This window comes from Amphibalanus amphitrite, unplaced genomic scaffold (assembly GCF_019059575.1).
Source record: "Amphibalanus amphitrite isolate SeventyFive unplaced genomic scaffold, NRLGWU_Aamphi_draft 001574F_arrow, whole genome shotgun sequence".
In the NCBI taxonomy this organism is placed as follows: Eukaryota; Metazoa; Arthropoda; class Thecostraca; order Balanomorpha; family Balanidae; genus Amphibalanus; species Amphibalanus amphitrite.
The window spans coordinates 103,466-121,720 of record NW_024883067.1 but is presented as its reverse complement, the minus strand read 5'-3'; the positions used below and the strand labels follow the sequence as shown (position 1 = coordinate 121,720).

Genomic DNA, 18,255 nt, shown 5'->3' with positions numbered 1-18,255 from the left:
ACCGGTTTAAACCGGCTGGCAGAAACCCTGGTGGCAAAAACTGGCAAAAACTGGCAAAAAATCAGATGGCCAAACCTACAACTTTTCTAGTTAGGAATGGATTTGAAATGTACAGAAATGCATTTAATGCATTTCTGGTAGTTATATAGATGCACTTAACATTCTGAAGTTGCCTCATTACTTATCCCTGCTTAAAATGTCTATGCAATTATGCATGTCGGTAGACATCCACAACGGAATGTATTTCCATGTAAGGGGAGAGTGGGACAAGGCGGCCTCGGTAAGTAGGGTGTCATGCGGTGCCGTGCGCATATCAATGGCAGATGCCTCTTCGCACTTCTGATTGTGCAGGACTCACCCAGTCACCCTTGCATTGGCTCATTTATTACCCCCAAAAGACATCTTAATAGCTCCTTATGGATAGCCCATGAAAATGTTTCTGAGTTAGGTATGAAACATTTCAATGGTCAATGTCACTTCTGTTTGAAAGCATAAAGCTTTCACCGAATTCTCCTTAAAATGTTTCCTGTTCAAAATCATGTCTAGGCATAGCATTGTGATATTCTGAGTTTTTGCCAGTTTTTGCCACTTTTTGCCGGTTAAAACCGGTTTAAACCGGCAAATGGCATAAACTAGTTTTTGCCGGCAAAAATGCCAACCCTGCTACCAAGGGGTGACAGTAACTTCTTGTCAGGCCGGACACGGGCTCCACACGAGGCATCAGGGGCGATTTGGGCGACTTCTGCGGAACCCATGAGGCTCAGAGTTACCGAGAATTGAACGGAGAACCGAGCAGATGGAGAGGCATAGTCGCTGGGGAGTTGAGGGGTAGAACCTACACTCGCGGACCGGTGCCAAGGGAAGTGGACCAAGTGATCTATCTTTCATGGACCCAGACGGAGACGAGGCCCCAAAAATGTCGCAAAGTTGGTCTGGATATTGTCGACAGTCAAAAGCATCGAAATCCTTCTCAGACTTGCCTTATAACGAAGCGCCGGCTTTAGACTAATGGAAAGCGATATTCAGATTTTCATAGAGTTACGAGCCAATAACGCCCTCTCAGGCATTCAGGCGATACGGGGGCGCATTATTCCAATGTCGTAGCACATGCCCGTACCAATATCCTGTCCCTGACGACATCTTGATGATCTCATTACGTTCGAAATACGTTTTCAATTCTGCCGCTATGAGTATTCCATTCAAAACGTCCCCGTTGCATATTCCCCAACAGTTACCAACCCAAGGCCATCGCCAGCCCGTTAGCCAAGTCCCCAATGTCCGGAACAGAAATTTGACGTCAGCGCCCTCGTGGCAAAATTCATGAGTCTCCTCCCGGAGGCTGTCGGCGGGCATACTTTACCGCCCGAACGGTGGGAAAATGGCGCCAGATGGGCAACTTTTCCGCGCGCCGGATAAACTATCGCCGCCCGGCGAAGAGTGATTTATGTGTGGCGCGTGCAATATGGGTGTGTGGGCGCGTCAGATAGGCCACCTATGGACCGTGAGAGCAGTCATGACGTGTGTTTGATGGCCCGCCGCTGAGGTACGAGCGAACAACGGGATAACGACAGAAGAGATATGGTGTATGGCGCACGCCCGAACGGCGAATAGCGCAGTAGGCTGGATTGGGTTTGGAGAAATGGCGGTCAAACTGTACTACTTCGGTCATGATATGACTGAAAGGCCACGTAAATACCATTCGCCGGAATACAACTGTGCAGTAAACCAGCGGGAATCCGCCCTTAGCGGCTGCAAACTCCAGCTCGTATTGCTCATTTCATCTTGCCATCATTCGAAGCTATATCATTTCCAAAGCCGGATGGCTTATCAGTGACACTTATCCACACAAAACAGGGTGTCATCACGTGACTTCCTCGCACCAATTTCCACCCATCACGTGACTTTTATGCATCACCCAGCGTTGAGTCACGTGACCCACCTGTGGCAGCTGCTGCAGAGTCACGAGGCCGTCCCTGAGGTCTGTCAGAACGCCGGTGAGTTCCTCAGGTACGGACTCTGCTGCGGCAGTCAGTAGAACTTCACCCAGAGAGCGTAGAACCGGCTGGAACACGGGGAGAGAAAAACGACGGTCAGTTCAGGTGGAAGAGATACCGAGAGAGAGAGAGAGAGAGAGAGAGAGAGAGAGAGAGAGAGAGAGAGAGAGAGAGGGAGAGGAGAGGGAGAGAGAGAGAGAGAGAGAGAGAGAGAGACAGAGACAGAGACAGAGACAGAGACAGAGACGAGAGAGACAGAGACAGAGACAGAGACAGAGAGAGAGAGAGAGAGAGAGAGAGAGAGAGAGAGACAGAGACAGAGACAGAGACAGAGACAGAGACAGAGAGAGAGACAGAGAACTGGCGAGGGAGAGAAAAAATAGGAGATAATAGGATAAAATAGGAGGACAAATCGGCAAATAAACGACAATGCAGAGACATTGCGACATTCAACTGGCAAAAGCAATCACATGATAAATGTTCGGGGAGGAATGCCTCTTGATCGTTTTTCAATAAAAAGCAGCGGGACGTACGTAGCGGTAATCAGTCACCTTGTGTTATAAGACAGCCTGTTATCAATGAGCCTAGCTACAGGACGGAATGCGTCTACAAAATGACAATAATAAGGAACGCGCACGAAGCTATGTAATATCGTGAGACACGGCTTGGCAAAGGACAGATAAATTTCACATTTATTAGCGACCCCCGTCAAATGTCTGACGGCGGAGACGCAATAAGTTTCGACGACAGCAATATGAATTATCACACGACGACAGCTTTACATTATTACTTTGCTGAAAGAAGCCAGCATAGCAGAGGGGGATTTCAAAAGGCTTTGATGCTCAACAGAATTTTAACTAAGATTAATCTGGATGAGGTAGAGTAAGACCGTAATACTTTGTACCGCGAAACATCCTTCGGTCGCATCGCCGTGAGTGCGTCTACCAGGTATAGGTAGGTACTGACTACATACATCAAAGACCATAGCAGGAAGGATCAAACTTTGCTCATTTGCGCTGCAGATGAGATGCAAAGAGTGAACTTAAGAAAACAAACATCCATGCTTGCCCAGGATGAGCTTAAAACGTCTCGTAAGTCTCATCAGAAACTAGGGCATCAGTTTCCGAGAAGTTTTGCCTACCTCAAGCCCCATATTGTCTAAGGACACACTGAACAAGTCTGTCGACTTTGTACAATACCTACATACCACGCTAATCTTCCTCTCCCGTTTTGGCACAGAATCTAGGACTTGTTCTGTCACTGTATTGTCATTCAGCACCGTTTACCCAGCACCGAGTAATGTCCCAAAGCCCCACCCCTGCATTCCCCTCCCCACCGCCACAAGGGGCAGGATATCACTCCCCTCACCCCCCCCCCCCCTCCAACTCCCTACCGCCCATCACCAACAAATCTGTCGGTCTCAGGTGGCGAACTGCCCACGAACCCTCGCTACAATAATATACGCCAGCCACCTGGTACCGCCGCTATACGGGTAACATATACCTACCGGAGGAGTATTTCCAGCACACCAAATATGCCAGCAGGAGCTGAGATGGTGGCCCCAGTAACTGAATCATAAATTCAGGTAATTCAAAACAGTGTGGTGGTTGTCATACCTATCATCGCAAGACTCAAAAGACATGACATGCAATGTTTGTAATGCTGGCAGCGCATTGTTGCATTTGAGTTCCGGAAAATCTCTGCAGTTTTTCGATGGTGATAATGGTTGGATCTGCCCCCAGCGTTGTACAGATAAATGCGTTTTCAATGCCCATATAAATGGAAATGATTGTGAGAGACATTACCACTTACACGTCCAACAGAGCCGCTTGCACGACCATGGAAATGAACACACCAAATTGTGCTGGGCGTGGCCCCTTGCTAACCATTTTCGAACATCGGCAGAACCTCGTCCAATTAGACATAACACTCCGAACTCAAACACATTGTTTGTTAATTGGGGCTTTAGGGCGCGCCGACTACTCAGGTCATTTTGCGCCCAGGACTCAAACACACTAATCAGCGAACCCAATACACCATCAATAAAGCAGCAGTGGGCAATATCGCGGGCCCAGTGCGGTGTCCCCACATAACACCGGCGGCTGAATCAACCGGCCATAATGTCGGGGTTCACGGCGGCTGGCTGGGCCAATACTCGAGCCTGGCGTCTGCCAGTGGCACCTGGTGACCGGAAAGGAGGCAGACTGGTGGGGTAGAGGAAGGGAGGGAAGAGCGCAAGGGAGGGGAGCAGATGAGGTACTGATCTAAGAGTCATGATGCTGAGGGCTGTGAAATGACACAGGGTGCAGCAGTTTATGATAATCACATGCAGCAGTTTATGATACCGAGACAGAGTCAACTCATTTTGTGGGCACCTGGGCATGAGCGGATAAAAGGTCGTGATACAAACCACAGGTGATATTATTTACTCAGGGGTCGTGATACTGACCGATGGTCATCATACTGACCCAAGACCATGTCCATGGCACTGGCTCGGGGTCATAATAGCCGTTTTCACGACGGGCTATCCGCATATTTACGTCTGGACAACGAGTTGCGTTGGAGAGGCCGGAAATAGTGGCGATTTCAGGACCGCAAGAATGGACCGTAATTGGAATGATTCTTTTTTAAACCGCGCACTGTTTTCGGCCGGAATTTAATAGTTACTACAAAATATTTTGTAATTACGTTTCCACCAAGAATGAATGCCATCAGGGCTAAATTTTTACTACTTTTGCATTTTGTCAAGAAGCATATGGTGCTGTTATATTGCAGTTTTAGCGCGATTGTTACAAAATATGAAGCGAATAAGCGCCAGTGTAATTCATATACCTACACTGTGTAATTCATCAGTGTCAGAAGTTAACTTGTGGGGAAGCTATGCTAATTGCTCTTGTCCATCCACTAGAAGTTATTAAATATTTTGCTTTGTGTATTCCAAAAGGAGAGGGAACTATTTTATTTGTGCCTTCATGTCTGAATTGAAGGTAGATCATTAAATTTTGGGGAATATTTGTTTCTGGTCCCTAAAAAGCTGTTTCTGGCACCTAATTGCTGATCAGCCCCAAAATGCTTATGTTCTTTGTGATGTGTTCGGAGTGAGGCTATATGGCCGTTTTTGTTGTATGTTTATGTGGAGATTGAATATAACTGTGACCCTGTGCTTGTTTGTATACTTACTATGGTCAAACAGGGAACAGCACATTCACATAACATACTCACCTAGCACCTAAGTCATAACTGTACCCTGCAGGATCTGTACTTGTTCATGTCTCGAGCATTAACAAAGCACTAAAGTAGCTTAGTAATCATTTCCCACATTTTCTGAGCATCTAACATGACATACAGCAGTGCAGAGCAGCTTCAGAGAAGAAACACTTTAAATGCACAGACTCACCAGCCACCCAATGAGCCCGTTCCTCAGTTGACTGTTTCCCTGGATGCAGCTTGGCAAGGTGAGCTAACTATTGGCAAGTTGAAGGTTAGCAGGTAAGATTGAGTTAGGGTGAGTACCTACCTATAACTGGGTGCTACTGCTATGCAGGTCTTGGGTAGGCTGCAAATATGTGTGATGATTGAGGTTAGGTCAGCTGTCGGGTTATTCAGGTATGCTCATTGCTCAGGTCACATTTTTATGGACACTTGGCAAATTAAAAAACTAGCATAACCTAATCTTAGCTGAATCTTGATCTAAGCTAACCCAACTAAACCTACACAACTGCTGACTATAGGAACTAAGCACCTACCTACTTGTGCCTACATCTCATACCATGTCAAAGTAGAGTTCCTTGGTGGAAGATTACCCTCAGTACTTTTTATCCCAGCCCTGTGAACAAAACTAATACTTCTAAGCTCTGAGTCACTGCTGGCCATCCACAGGAAGAAACGCTGAGACTGAGAGCTTTGCCATTGTATATTGGACCAACAATCACTATCACGAATGACTATGAACACATTATATGATCACTATCATTGACAATTTTATAACAATCCTTTTTCAAGAAATACAGTAATGATTAACTTCAAAATCAACATAAAGTGGATTTAGTGATCCAAGCTTTCTCCTCCAGTAGCAATGGAATATCGCATGTTTCATTTGCCAGACACTGAGTACCTGATGCACATTACAATCTGCATAGCATCTAAGCATAGTGAAGCTGCCAAAGTCCATTCATTCTATATTTTTAGCTTGATAATTAGCACAAATTTATCTTGCTGTTGTAAGTTATGGTTATCATTCAGTATTCATACCAATACATCAATATGCACTCATCAGTCATTTTCTGGCATGATCCTGCTCAGCGCGCTCTTCAGTATTGCTCCAAGACCTGCAAATTATAGCTTGTTTTCGGCCAATAAGCTCTTTTAATTTTACTTTTTCTTGCTGATATATGAGCCCGATCAACTTGTGTTTATCAACCAAAATTTCATAACTTTAAGTTCAACTTGATATCAATATTGATATTGTTCAGGAGTCAGACCTCTGTCAGCCTCCTGGATACTTCGGATTGTTTTCAGTCACATGCTTCTTAAATATGATATGTCAATCTTAAGGGATTCAAAACATCCAACAAAACGACGTACAAGAGTACGGAAACAACCAGATAAACTTAAAAAGCGCCTTGGAACGGAGCCAAGTGGTGCTCTCCATTTGTTTGTTTACAATGATTGTAGTGCTGATGTATTTTTAGGACTCTGAAGATCGGCTTATAAAAAATGAAACGTTTTTACAAAATTTGTAAGACAATTAATATTTATCTGAAAGAACTAAAATATTCAAAAGCCAAACACTATGAAATACATAAATCGGAACGAAAAAGTAACCCCAAAATCCAGCCTAATCACCGGCTCCTAAAACAGCAACAAAATCAGCACTTTTCCCCGCAACTCGTTGTCCAGACGTAAATATGCGGGCTATCCGGCGAGTGCACCTGATTGAACCTGATTTGACCAAATCTGCACCTAATTTCTTTTACAGCAAATATCTTTATTTTATGAATTTATTTCAGTGTTTTAATCGATGATACTCTCTGATAATATGACAAAGCAGGCATATAGGCAAATAGTGCAACCCTAGCTGATAGCTACTAAGAGACACACTGAACCTGATTTGACCAAATCTGCACCTGTCTGCACCAGATGTGCACCAAATGTGTACCAGATGGCCGTCGTGAAAACGGCTAATATTGCAGGTTCATAAAACTGACCCAAGTCAAGTCAATACCAGGTCACGACACATCAGCTATTGTTTTATCCACAGACTGGGGTCCAGTGACGAGATGTTGAATAAAACGACTTCATCACATATCAGCTGGCCTCGACTGACGTCACGCCCAAGTTTTACGAATTCACAGCACGCTGTCAGCTGTCAGATGAAATCAAATCACATGCAGCAGTACGGACGGAGAGCTAATAGTTAGGCCGGCACCGCCCGCGCCGGAGGACAACAATACAGACTATGTTAGGTAGGTCTGCTGGTACTGTTCCTGGTTCACAATGCTGCATGGTATAAATCATAATCGAATGCACGGGTATGAAAACATGTCGCAGGAATTATAAATAGGTACACACGTCCAGTGTTAAGCTGTTTCATGAGAAAAAATACTCTCTTTAGTGACTTGGGTGATCTCTTGTCCTTTACATTGAATTATGTAAGCGCGTGCAAGACAAATTGCGATAACATGCATTAAAGGTATGCCCCGTCCCACAACACCAAAGCAATTGGAATCGCGACATTCAGTTGCTCAATGTGAGCAAACACCATCAAAGTGAAAAATGCACAGCATTCCTTGAAATGTACGATGGTGGGAGCTAATATGATGTCTCTGAAGCTCCTGAAAAGGACTAATATCGTACCAAATATATCAACAGAAGAAAAATAACTATTCAGTCGCAATGAAACTGAAAAAAAAAATAGTAATGTGCTTGTGCATCGCAAAGTACCATTCACGCTGAGCTAAACGGAATATATGCCCGGATATTGCTTTGTAGATTAATGTTGAAAAACATGAATGCAACACATATATCTGTTGCCCAGTGTCCGTACCGTATCAAAGACGTGAATTTAAAAAGTTTAATTTAGTTTAATTAAGTTTAATTTCCTGACTAGCATCTCTTGAAAAGGACTACAAGAGATAGTGTAATTGAAAAATTTCCGAGCCGCATTTGAGCGCTTTGAAACGCGGAGATTTTGAGGATGAAATGTCGCTTTAGCTGTTAGCAGTATTTTCGACGAGAAAAAAAATCGCAGTTATGGTGACGCCCGGTATGAATGGTATCGAAACGCATGATAAGCACGAACAATACGAACCAGGGAGATTGTGTATACAGTGAATCGTCAAAATAAGCGAAGTGATTATAAAAAGATTTGCATTTCTACTAATTTAGCACACTGAAAAATACTTCATCTCCCAAGCTTGTTTTTATCATAGGCACCTATCAGCTCGGACAGAATCTCATGAATGCTACCTTTTGTACCTTTGCTTCACATCCCATTCAAGCTTTTCCTAATTAAGACTTTATGATCATCTACCATGAGGTTAATGAGTTTCGCTAACCCCACCTTTCGCATCCCTGCCTTGTGCTCCCAATCCTATCCTCTCCCTCTCTCCTTGTTTGTTTATTGGGGTTTTAGGGCGCGCCGACTTAAGGGTCATTTTGCGCCCATTCTCCCTCCCTCCCTCCTGTCCTCTCCCCCTCTCACCTGTATATCTCCGGCAGTAACGCTGTACACATCCGAATAGAGCTCGGTGTGACTGAGCCGGACCTGGCCGGACCCAGTCAGCTGAAGCGTCTGAGCCGTGATGTGCTTCAGTGGGACCGCCGCTGAAAACAGAGAGGTCAGGTCAGGTCAATTAAGGTCAGCAGCTGGGTCTGGGCAGTGATGTGTTTCAGCGGGGCAGCCGCTGTGAAACAGAGAGGTCAGGTCAGTGCAGTACAGGTCAGGTCAGGTCAAGTCTGATCAGGTCAGGTCAGCTGCAGGGTGTGGGCAGTGGTGTGCTTCAGCGGGACTGCGACTGAGAAAGAGAGGGGTCACGGTAAGTAAGGGTCAGCTCTGTAGGACCCGAGTGGTAATGTGTTTCAGTGGGACAGCCGCAGAAAAATATAGGTCAAGTTGGGTCAGGCCAGTTATCTTGAGCAGAACATGGTGCGATCGAATAGGACTATAGGGCCAGGCCATGCAGGTAAGCACAGTTCAGTGCACGTCAGGTCATGTCAGGTCATGTCAGGTCAGGTTATGACAGCACCTGACACCTGTCAGTTTTGGATAAGTACAGTTCAGTAAATGATAGGTCGGGTCAGGTCACCAAAAGCTCACAAGGTGACGTGTTTTAAAGTGCTGCACCTGAAGAGCACAGTGGACACTGGACAGTCTCCTCTAGCCTCCCTCAGCTCTGTAAAGGTGTCCGAACAAAGGACCGATCCACCTAGACACCTGGTCGATTTCTCCAATGTCTGCCGCGAACGGTGCCAAAACAAATCCATCCCGGCGCTTTAACTGGTTCAGACGAGCGCCACGGTACGCGACAAACACCCACATTTGGGGACCGACACCGCCCCTCGCGGTCGTCACAAGACGCTCCGAACGAACCCAGTGTCTTCCCGGGCGGCTGTTCCCCAGCGGGGTCACGAGCCCCGAGGGTCACACAAGGGTGCGTGCTGTCGCCGTAAGTTTAGATGAAGGGCGGGTGGAGACACAGACAGCGCGGTTGGAATCAATTACGGCCTAGTTCGCAATGGGTGAGTGTTTGTACGTGAAACCGAGCGGAAAAGAAGAGCGTCACGATGCCTGGCACGAGACGAGCACTCTGTTGTAAGGCGGATCTGCAAACTTTTCTGTAACTCTTCCGAGTAGCAGGAGAGTGTCAGGGTATATTGAGTGCGTATTTACAAATTGCAACCGAGCTCCGCCGTAGGGTATTTTTTTCCGCCGTAGTGTATTTCACTTGGTGGATTTTCTACCATACATCTGCCTGAGCTTAGGGTAATTACAATTTGTCCGCGACGTTCAAAAATGATGCACCTTTTTTCGCAGTATAGGATATCGCATGTGCATATTTCTGCCTATTTGGGTGCGCTTTATCGGTTTTTCGTGAGTAACTCGCGTAAAAACCGTCCGATCGCGACGAAACTTTCAATACCCCCGATTTTATCAATTTTACACCTACCCTGAAAATTTCATGACCCTGACCCAAATGACCTTTGACCTGTGACCTATTTCTCGAGACCATGTTTGGCCCGAATCGCGATTCGGCGTATGTCGGCTCGCATTAGCCGCGCGGTTGCAGTCTTCACGTGGTTTCAAGCCTTGAAACATGTGATATGATGCTGGTCCCATGCATTAGGGTGGGTGTCAAGGTCACCTGAAGGTCAGGTCAGCTCAATGACCTTTGATGACCTCGGTTCACTTTTTCGAGTTTTACATGTTTCTAGGCTAGTTTTTGGAGCTGATTTCGAATTTAGCAACCATTTGAACATCACAGGGGGTGTAACGACATTATCCGGACACCTTTCTTCCCGCTGTAAAAGCAAAACAATCTGGTACTTTTTCTTTTAACTGAGCTTGTAGCCACCTTTCATAAAAAAACACACTTTACTCACCTCGTTTACTCACCTCGTTGGTTTCTGCATATCTTTGGAGTGGTTTCAAGGGACAGTCAGAGAGGAAGTGAGGAACCCACACAGTGGCGAATGTTCTGGAGCATTTCAACCAATGGATTTTCCAGCACACTGGCTTTGATGCGGACCAACGCCGTCTAAACCTGTGCCTGCGGTTGAGCAGTGGCGGGTGGCTCTTCATTACCTCCTGCTAAACAAGGGCCCACAGGTTTTCGATTGAAATGGGATCGCGACTTTTTCCAAGTAATAAGCGTTAGCCCAGAATGATTGAAGGTTCTATCGGCATCACTTCCCGTTCTTTTAGGGACTTTTAAGTAGCGCGCCGCCACGCATGAAGACAGCGTGGCTTGAATCAGGCATCAGTGTGCGTTCAGAAACCGTGCCCTCCTATGCCGTCTGGTGGAGCGCCTCCAATCATGCTCCACCACCTTCCCTGGAAAAGCTCCACCCTTGCCTATGGGGCAAAATATAAGGGACAAAAACACAAAACAAGACAGATAAGAACAAAGCAAAATTAACTCATTATCTAATGGAATTCAGGCTGGAGCAAAAACATAGGTAATAGGTATTTATGTCAAATTAGAATGAAAGATTAAAATCAACCTGACCAGGCCTTACGGTCTGACCGGGTCATAACCACCTTACTTCGCCTAACTTGACCCAATTCAACCTAGGCCTACCACAACACCTGCAGAGGTACCTTCCTGGAAAAAATGACGCCCAGGGAGATGGCTGTCCAACTTATTGGAATACTACCATGATTGCTTGTCAAAATGTGTGTCATCAATCATCATGCTCTTGTTTGACAAGTGATGTATAATAAATGTGATATTTAATAGTTATCTCCTGACTGTTGACTGTTGAGTGATCAAAATATTCAAATAATCAGGGTACAATCCTGTGCATAGTGCACACTAATCATGTTGTTTTTGTGTAGGCCTTCTGCACATTGTTGTGTGCACTGCTATGTGCACTATAAAAAAGTGACTGGTGTTACATGACAAAAGGTTGAGCAACTGTGAAGTTCATGCCCTTGGTCTTGCTGGTGCCAAATGCCTATAGCTATAGCAGGATCAGTGAGGGTTGTAGACATGCTACATACATTGTGCATTGAAGATATTGGCACAAAGTTCATCCGTAATTACTATGCTTAACACCTAATGTAAGAAGCGACATAAATGCCCAGATGATAAAGCTCTCTGGTCAACATCACACAAATTTATTAACATACTTTGCAGGTACATATTAACATTCATGGCAAACACTTTCGATTTGATTCAGAAACTAGTTGCTAGTAAGCTTGCATTTTTGTAGGTACAACAACGACCATATATTAAATCATAAAAAACCTTCTCATGGCATTCATCACATACCTTTTTACCGAACAAGTACCTTATACCTAGCTACCATGCAATGATTCTAAAATTTGTCCGCAATCCATCTATATCTCAACTGACACAATGAATTTCAAATACCCTAGCAAAACCTATAACTGTACATAAGAAGAATGCAATACTACAAGAATTATGAATTTCTGAAGTTATTCTCACATGCTGGAATGTTGAAACTCTACTTTTGTTGTCCATTTCCATGTTTGAGCCATCATATAGAACTGTTTCCGTTCTTCAGTCACAAGCTTTCCCACAAATCTTGAATTTTTACACATCATCTTGAACCATGCTCCAGTCTTTCCAACAAGGTACTATGTTACATCAAAGCAATTTTGATTTGTTACAACAGCTTCAGATCATGATAGGCTTGAGGTTTGTTACACCATTTGCCAGACAAATCTATAAAATGTGTATCAATTCCCAAACTAAGTAATTGATCATATCAGTATTTGCAGTTTCCACACAATGTTTCATAATACTATTCTATGTTTATATAAAGAAACTCAAATAATCCACAAATTGTTATTGAAACACTCCCACTTCAAGAATTCACAGCAATAACAGTACAAGTTCGGAAGCAAACAAACATTGCGCCACATTTCGTATGAAACGCGCCATCGTCCTGAAGTTTCTACCACAGACGGTAGTTCAACCGCAGCCGTAGTGTGAAAACCCCTGCCCACCTTACCCCACGGCGGAGCTCGGTTGCAATTTGTAAATACGCATATTGAGTGAAGGGTAGGACGAACTTTGGTAGGAATTTCTAGTATAACTACTAGAAAACCTACTATATGTGGTCGGGACTAGCAAAAAGTTAGTTCAATCTAGAATATGGTAGCGCTTATGGTTGGCAGTCGTGACGCGCACGTGACAATCATTTCTTAAATTTCTTAAATAACAGGTTTTAAGGGCCGATTAGTGGGCCGATACATTCAATTAGCTATTAATAATTGATTATGCAAACATTCAAGAATCTACATCATTTAATTCTAGCCAAAATCACGCGGCGCTCCCAGGATTCGAACTCACGACCCTCGGATCTGTAGCCCGATACACTACCGACTGCGCTACCAAGGACCGCGAACCGACGCTCGGAGAGGCGGATCGCGGGTGCTGGCGTGCAGAGAAATCTTTACCCTGTACGCCGTAGAAGATCGGCTGGGTTTCGTGAAAAATGGTAGAGGAATTGTCGAAAGAAAATTCATCGATCTATCATTTGAGACTAAGAACTATTGATTCCTTCAAAGGTTGACCGAGATATCGCTCGCCGAAAACAGGCCATTTAACATGTAAACCCTATGGGCTGGTAGGAAATGTACGCCGTGGAGCAGCGGTGCTACCAACTAACTTCGGCGGGGGCCGGGAGAGTGTGGCTTCGCAGTTCTAATTTCATTAGCATTACCTTTCACAGGATGAAAAACGAAATGAGGAAGAGACTCGGAAACTTTTAGTTGGGCAAACACGACTTATGACCTGCTTTACAAAACGTTTTGCCCAGCGGAAGTGTTCAATTCGCATTCTGTAGACGAGTAGAAAATGAATTTCCTCTTTCGAGTTCATCTAAAATATACATAAGAGAAAAGAGGTCTAATAGCTGGCAAACGACTAACGACCATTGAAGGAGAAGGCCCAGGCATAGGTAATTTAGGGTGTGTCGACAGAGGGGTTTTTCTCACAGATTCGCGTTAGACAAAGATATAAATTGGCGGGAGCATGCCAAAACACTAGCCCTGCAGTTGGTTTTGCGTAAAAATGCGATTTGACGAGGCTCGGGCAGGTCGAAGTTACAGCGAAAAAGTCGCAGTCGACGGTGCTGCCACCTACATTGCCAATAACGGGCACTATCATATCGTTATAATTGGGGTAGTTTCAAATGAGAAATGACTTCTATTTTTGTTCAAACTGCTTAAGAAGAAATAAAACAATTCGCAAACATACATTTTTCCCAAATATCGCGTTCCATTTTTTCCTGTTGAGTTGTTAGGAAAGTGGTAAATTTCAAGGTTGACGGCTAAAAAACGAAACAGGAGGAACAGAGCAGGAATCACCAAGACGTGTGCCGCGCCGATGCTGTAGCCTGTAGATAAGGGGTGAGCAACAGAACCAGCATACCTAACGATTTTGATTACTGATAGATATTTTTCTCTAAATGGAAGACTATTAGTAACTCAGGCAAGCCTTCTAATATAGGTATCGAGAGGGTTGCGGTAAAAGGTACAATCGATGGCACATTACAATTATTCTGAGTTGGGAAACAACACTCTTCAGATACCTACCATCAACAACCTCACTTTCTCCTATATGGGAGCTATTTCATCTGATTCCAGCGCCCTGAAAACAAACAGGTTATCATAAAAAATTTCTGTATTAGCGCCTACCGACATATGCTGAATGACGCTATCAATACCCAACATTTGTAAAAGGTGATTCGCCACACAGCCCGCCGGCGTCGGAGGGGTTGAATCAGTGAGCCAGATTGCCAGCGACTCACCGCTGAACTACCGGGCGTAACAAAACGGACGATGCGACATGACTCAGAGATCATCACAGACGCGACGGTAAGCCGCCAACAGCTCCTCTGATGTACCTATGCTTTAAAAATGTTGGCCAAAATTTAAGATCTATGTTATCTAGTGCTAATATTTGGATTTTCGGTTTTTCTAATCCCCTCTATTTCACGGATCGCTTGAAAAAAAAAGCTAGAGGGTTTCTTTTTACCGATGTCAAGTGGTTTTAGTTCAAAAGATTGGTGGTGCTGCTACTGGCAACAGTATTGGCGCAATATAACCGTTCTTTAGTCACCATGTCAATAATATTGACACAATCAATGACCACCGACTCTCACTGAATGTGTCTTCCTGTGTTCCGCAGGAAGCTGAGCTGTGACTGACTGGCCATTGCGTGTCATCAGTTCGGCCAGTAGCGGCGGAATACCTTCAATTAAGGGGGGCACTGCCGACTTTTGGTCCCATTCATTCCATGCAACGCCCATAGGGCTAATGTTAAAATGCCAAAATCAAAGGGGGCACGGTGCCGCGGTGCCCTCCCCGTTCCGCCGCCTATGAGTTCGGCTTGACAAGGGAACCGCGAGGTGGCAGATAGCGATATTACGTATCTGAACGAGGGTTCCGCAGGAGCTCAGATGGGGCGGGGTGGGGCACGACACCTGGCGGGCTGCTGGGATCGTGCTCACGATCGAGCCCTGCTGCCCGCCCGCGCGCCGCCGTGGGAGGTGGCCGCCTGCCCACACGTCACATTCTCCCTGGACATCGGAGCGCTGCGGCGGGACGCCCCACCTGACGAACTGCACCAGGCGGCGCAAAGACACCTAGCGTCCCTCCCCCAGCAAGCCATCTGGGTTTGGACGGATGGGTCGGCGGATGCGGGAGTCCGCAGCGGAGGAGCAGGAGCCTTTGTGGAGTGGCCGGACGGTGCAACCGACGAGCTACGCGTCCCTGCCGGTCAACTCTGCTCGAGCTTCAGGGCGGAGATGGTCACACTCCGCGCGGCCCTGAACCACCTGCGCGACCACCCGCACCAGCCGAGCGCGCCGATCACCATCTGCTCGGATTCGCAGTCGGCCCTCGCGACGCTGAGAGAGGGCCCGGCGTCCCAGAAGACCCTGCCATAGGCGTAGGAACAGGGGGGGCCGGGGGGGCCATGGCCCCCCCACTTTCGGAGGTGGGGGGGCCAGCAATGTTAACTGGCCCCCCCACTTTTTGCTGACTTAAGTGTCTGTCTGTGCCTAGGTACCAGTGCTACCACCCGGTAACTTGACAACAATTCAGCTTGCCCTTTAATGAAGATTCCCTTTTGTTTCTACAGCGTTATTGACCGCAATTTCCTTCACTTAATGAAGGAAACCATATCAGAGACAAGACTGTGGGTCCTGGTGACAGAATTTTGTTGAATACGAGGCACGGGACAGCGAGCACTGAAAAGGTATAAGACAATACTAGCACGGTGCAGGAGAATGCGTATACAAACGACCTACGCTTGACCGGATTTGCTTGGGGTCGGCATAGTTCGTCGAAGGCGTACTATAGCTGGGGGCCAGGGTGACCATTGCCCCCGCCTCGGCTCAAACAGGCTGGGGGCCAGCAATGTCTGTATCTGCCCCTTCCCTTCCACTTTCAGTGCAGTGGCGGTCGCAGAGGGGGGATCAGGGCCATGCCCTTCCCCCCTCCAAAGGCTAATCAGGGGACCATCATATCATTTGCCCCCCCCCCCCCAACAACCAATGGGCCCCCATGGGCGTATGGGGCTCTGGCCCTTATTCGATTGTCACGAGGCTCAAGAATCCCAAGCTAGCTATTAACAGCTCCCAAGCCAGTCTTTGAGGGTCCTACACTGATCTTGGAGGGCACTTCAGTGGCGGTCAAGCGCCGACATTGACCGCTGAGAACCCACATTGACCTCATTTGAGGGCCCCTAAACCGGCCTCAAGGGCCCAGTCGGCGTCTGAGGGCCTCACACCGGCCTCTGGTGGCCTCATTTCTGTCTCTGGGGTCCCAAGACTAACCTTTAGGTGCCTCTGAGGGTCCTGCACTGAATTCTGATTTCTGAAGATCCGATGCCGGCCTCTAAGGTCCGCATCGGCCTCTGAGGGTCCATCTTGGCCTTAGAGGTCCAACGCCGGCCCATGCCGGTCTTTTAGGGCCCCACACTGACCTCTAAGGGCCCATGCTAGCCTGTAAGGACCCGTCATTAGCCTATGAGGGCATTGTACGGGATTCTGACGACCTGATGCTGGCCTCTGAGGCCCATCTTTGTTTTTGAGGGTCTTTTGCTGGTCTCTGGGGTCCAACACCGGGCCATGCTGGTATTTTAGGGTCCCACATTGACCTCTAAGGGCCCCGCACTGGATTCTGAAGATCCTATGCCGGTCTCTAAGGGTCCGCATCGGCCTCTGAGGGCCCACCTTGGCCTATGAGGGCCTTCCGCTGGTCTCTAGGTTCAAGGTCCCGCCCATGCTGGTCTGTTACGGCCCCACACTGACCTCGAAGGGCCCACGCTGGCCTGTAAGGACCCGCATTAGCCTCTGAGGGCCTTGCACTGGATTCTGAAGACCCGATGCTGGCCTCTGAGGCCCATCTTGGTTTTTGAGGGCCTTCTGCTGGCCTCTGGGGTCCAACACCGGCCCATGCCGGCATTTTAGGGTCCCACACTGACCTCTGAGAGCCCATGCTGGCCTGTAAGGGCCCACATTAGCCTCTGATGGCCCAAGTCGGCATCTAAATGTCTCATCCTGCCCTTTGCAGGCCCTGTACTGGTCTCTGAGGGCCTCAACCCTCACCGGCCGACGGGGGGGGGGCGGGTGCCGCCCCTCCATAGTTTTTTCGCGATAGCTCCGAACACGCCGGTGATAGAGAGCTGAAGCTTTGCATACCTGACCTTTGAATTAAGCCGGATCTTTTGACACCAACCGCATTTTCGGGTCAGATCAGGTCACTGACCCATGAGGTCATAAGTGAACCTCTGCACGGTCTTCAGATGTCGCAACTTCGCAACGCCCTCACTGCCAGAGGAGATTTCACAGGGAAATGAACCTTGGAGGACCTAGTATCCATTAGGAGTCTCACAACTTGTACAGTCTGTCTTAAAAGTACCGCGCAAAGTGGCGGTGGATCCATCAAGCCTGACCGAGAAAGGGCCTGTTTTAATTTAAAAGTCACCGACCAATTGACCTAGGGAATGGATAAGGATGTCAGTTGCTTCAGTGACCCAAATTTAGCAGGCCCTTGCTCAGTCAGGCTCGATGGATCCACCGTCACTTTGCGCGGTACTTTTAAGACAGACTGTACATCTCGGATTTTTCCTAAGGTCATTTTCGTGACCTCACCATTAGGTATAAGTCAATGGGGATAAACTGAAAACTTTTTTTCTGGCGACGTAAACGATCTTCAACTATCTCAAGCACACTGAATCTTTCATGCACTCCTTGCAAGGTTCGATGCGTCACTTTTGCAATGTTGACCTTGCGCGACGTCATTTATGAAGGTATAAGGGTCATATAAGTTTGTCGTCAATAACTACCGATCAAATTGAGCTAGCGAGTCGGGGAAGCTATCAATGGACTCAGGAAGACCTGCCGAATCGAATGATTTGCGACATGACCTCCTTCGACCAATTTCGTGACCTGGGGGCGCTGACCTGACCGTGACCCGTGGTCAACACCCTCAGTTTACCTCACCCAAACAAAAAGTAAATCATTCGACGCGCCTGAGAGAGGCGAACACGATGCTGGCAAA

General features: G+C 46.9%; 1 protein-coding gene across 1 annotated transcript in view; it reads right to left on the bottom strand.

Annotated features, from left to right (window-relative positions):
- Positions 1 to 1,511: 1,511 nt before the first annotated feature.
- LOC122373935 overlaps positions 1,512 to 18,255 on the bottom strand; it is a 63,769-nt gene continuing 47,025 nt past the window's right edge. Inside the window, exons 3-5 of the mRNA XM_043352393.1 lie at positions 8,698 to 8,819; positions 1,940 to 2,062; positions 1,512 to 1,538 (exon numbers count right to left, since the gene is read on the bottom strand). Of these exons, the coding sequence (XP_043208328.1) occupies positions 1,512 to 1,538; positions 1,940 to 2,062; positions 8,698 to 8,819 (272 nt within the window). The remainder of the gene's footprint in view (positions 1,539 to 1,939; positions 2,063 to 8,697; positions 8,820 to 18,255) is intronic.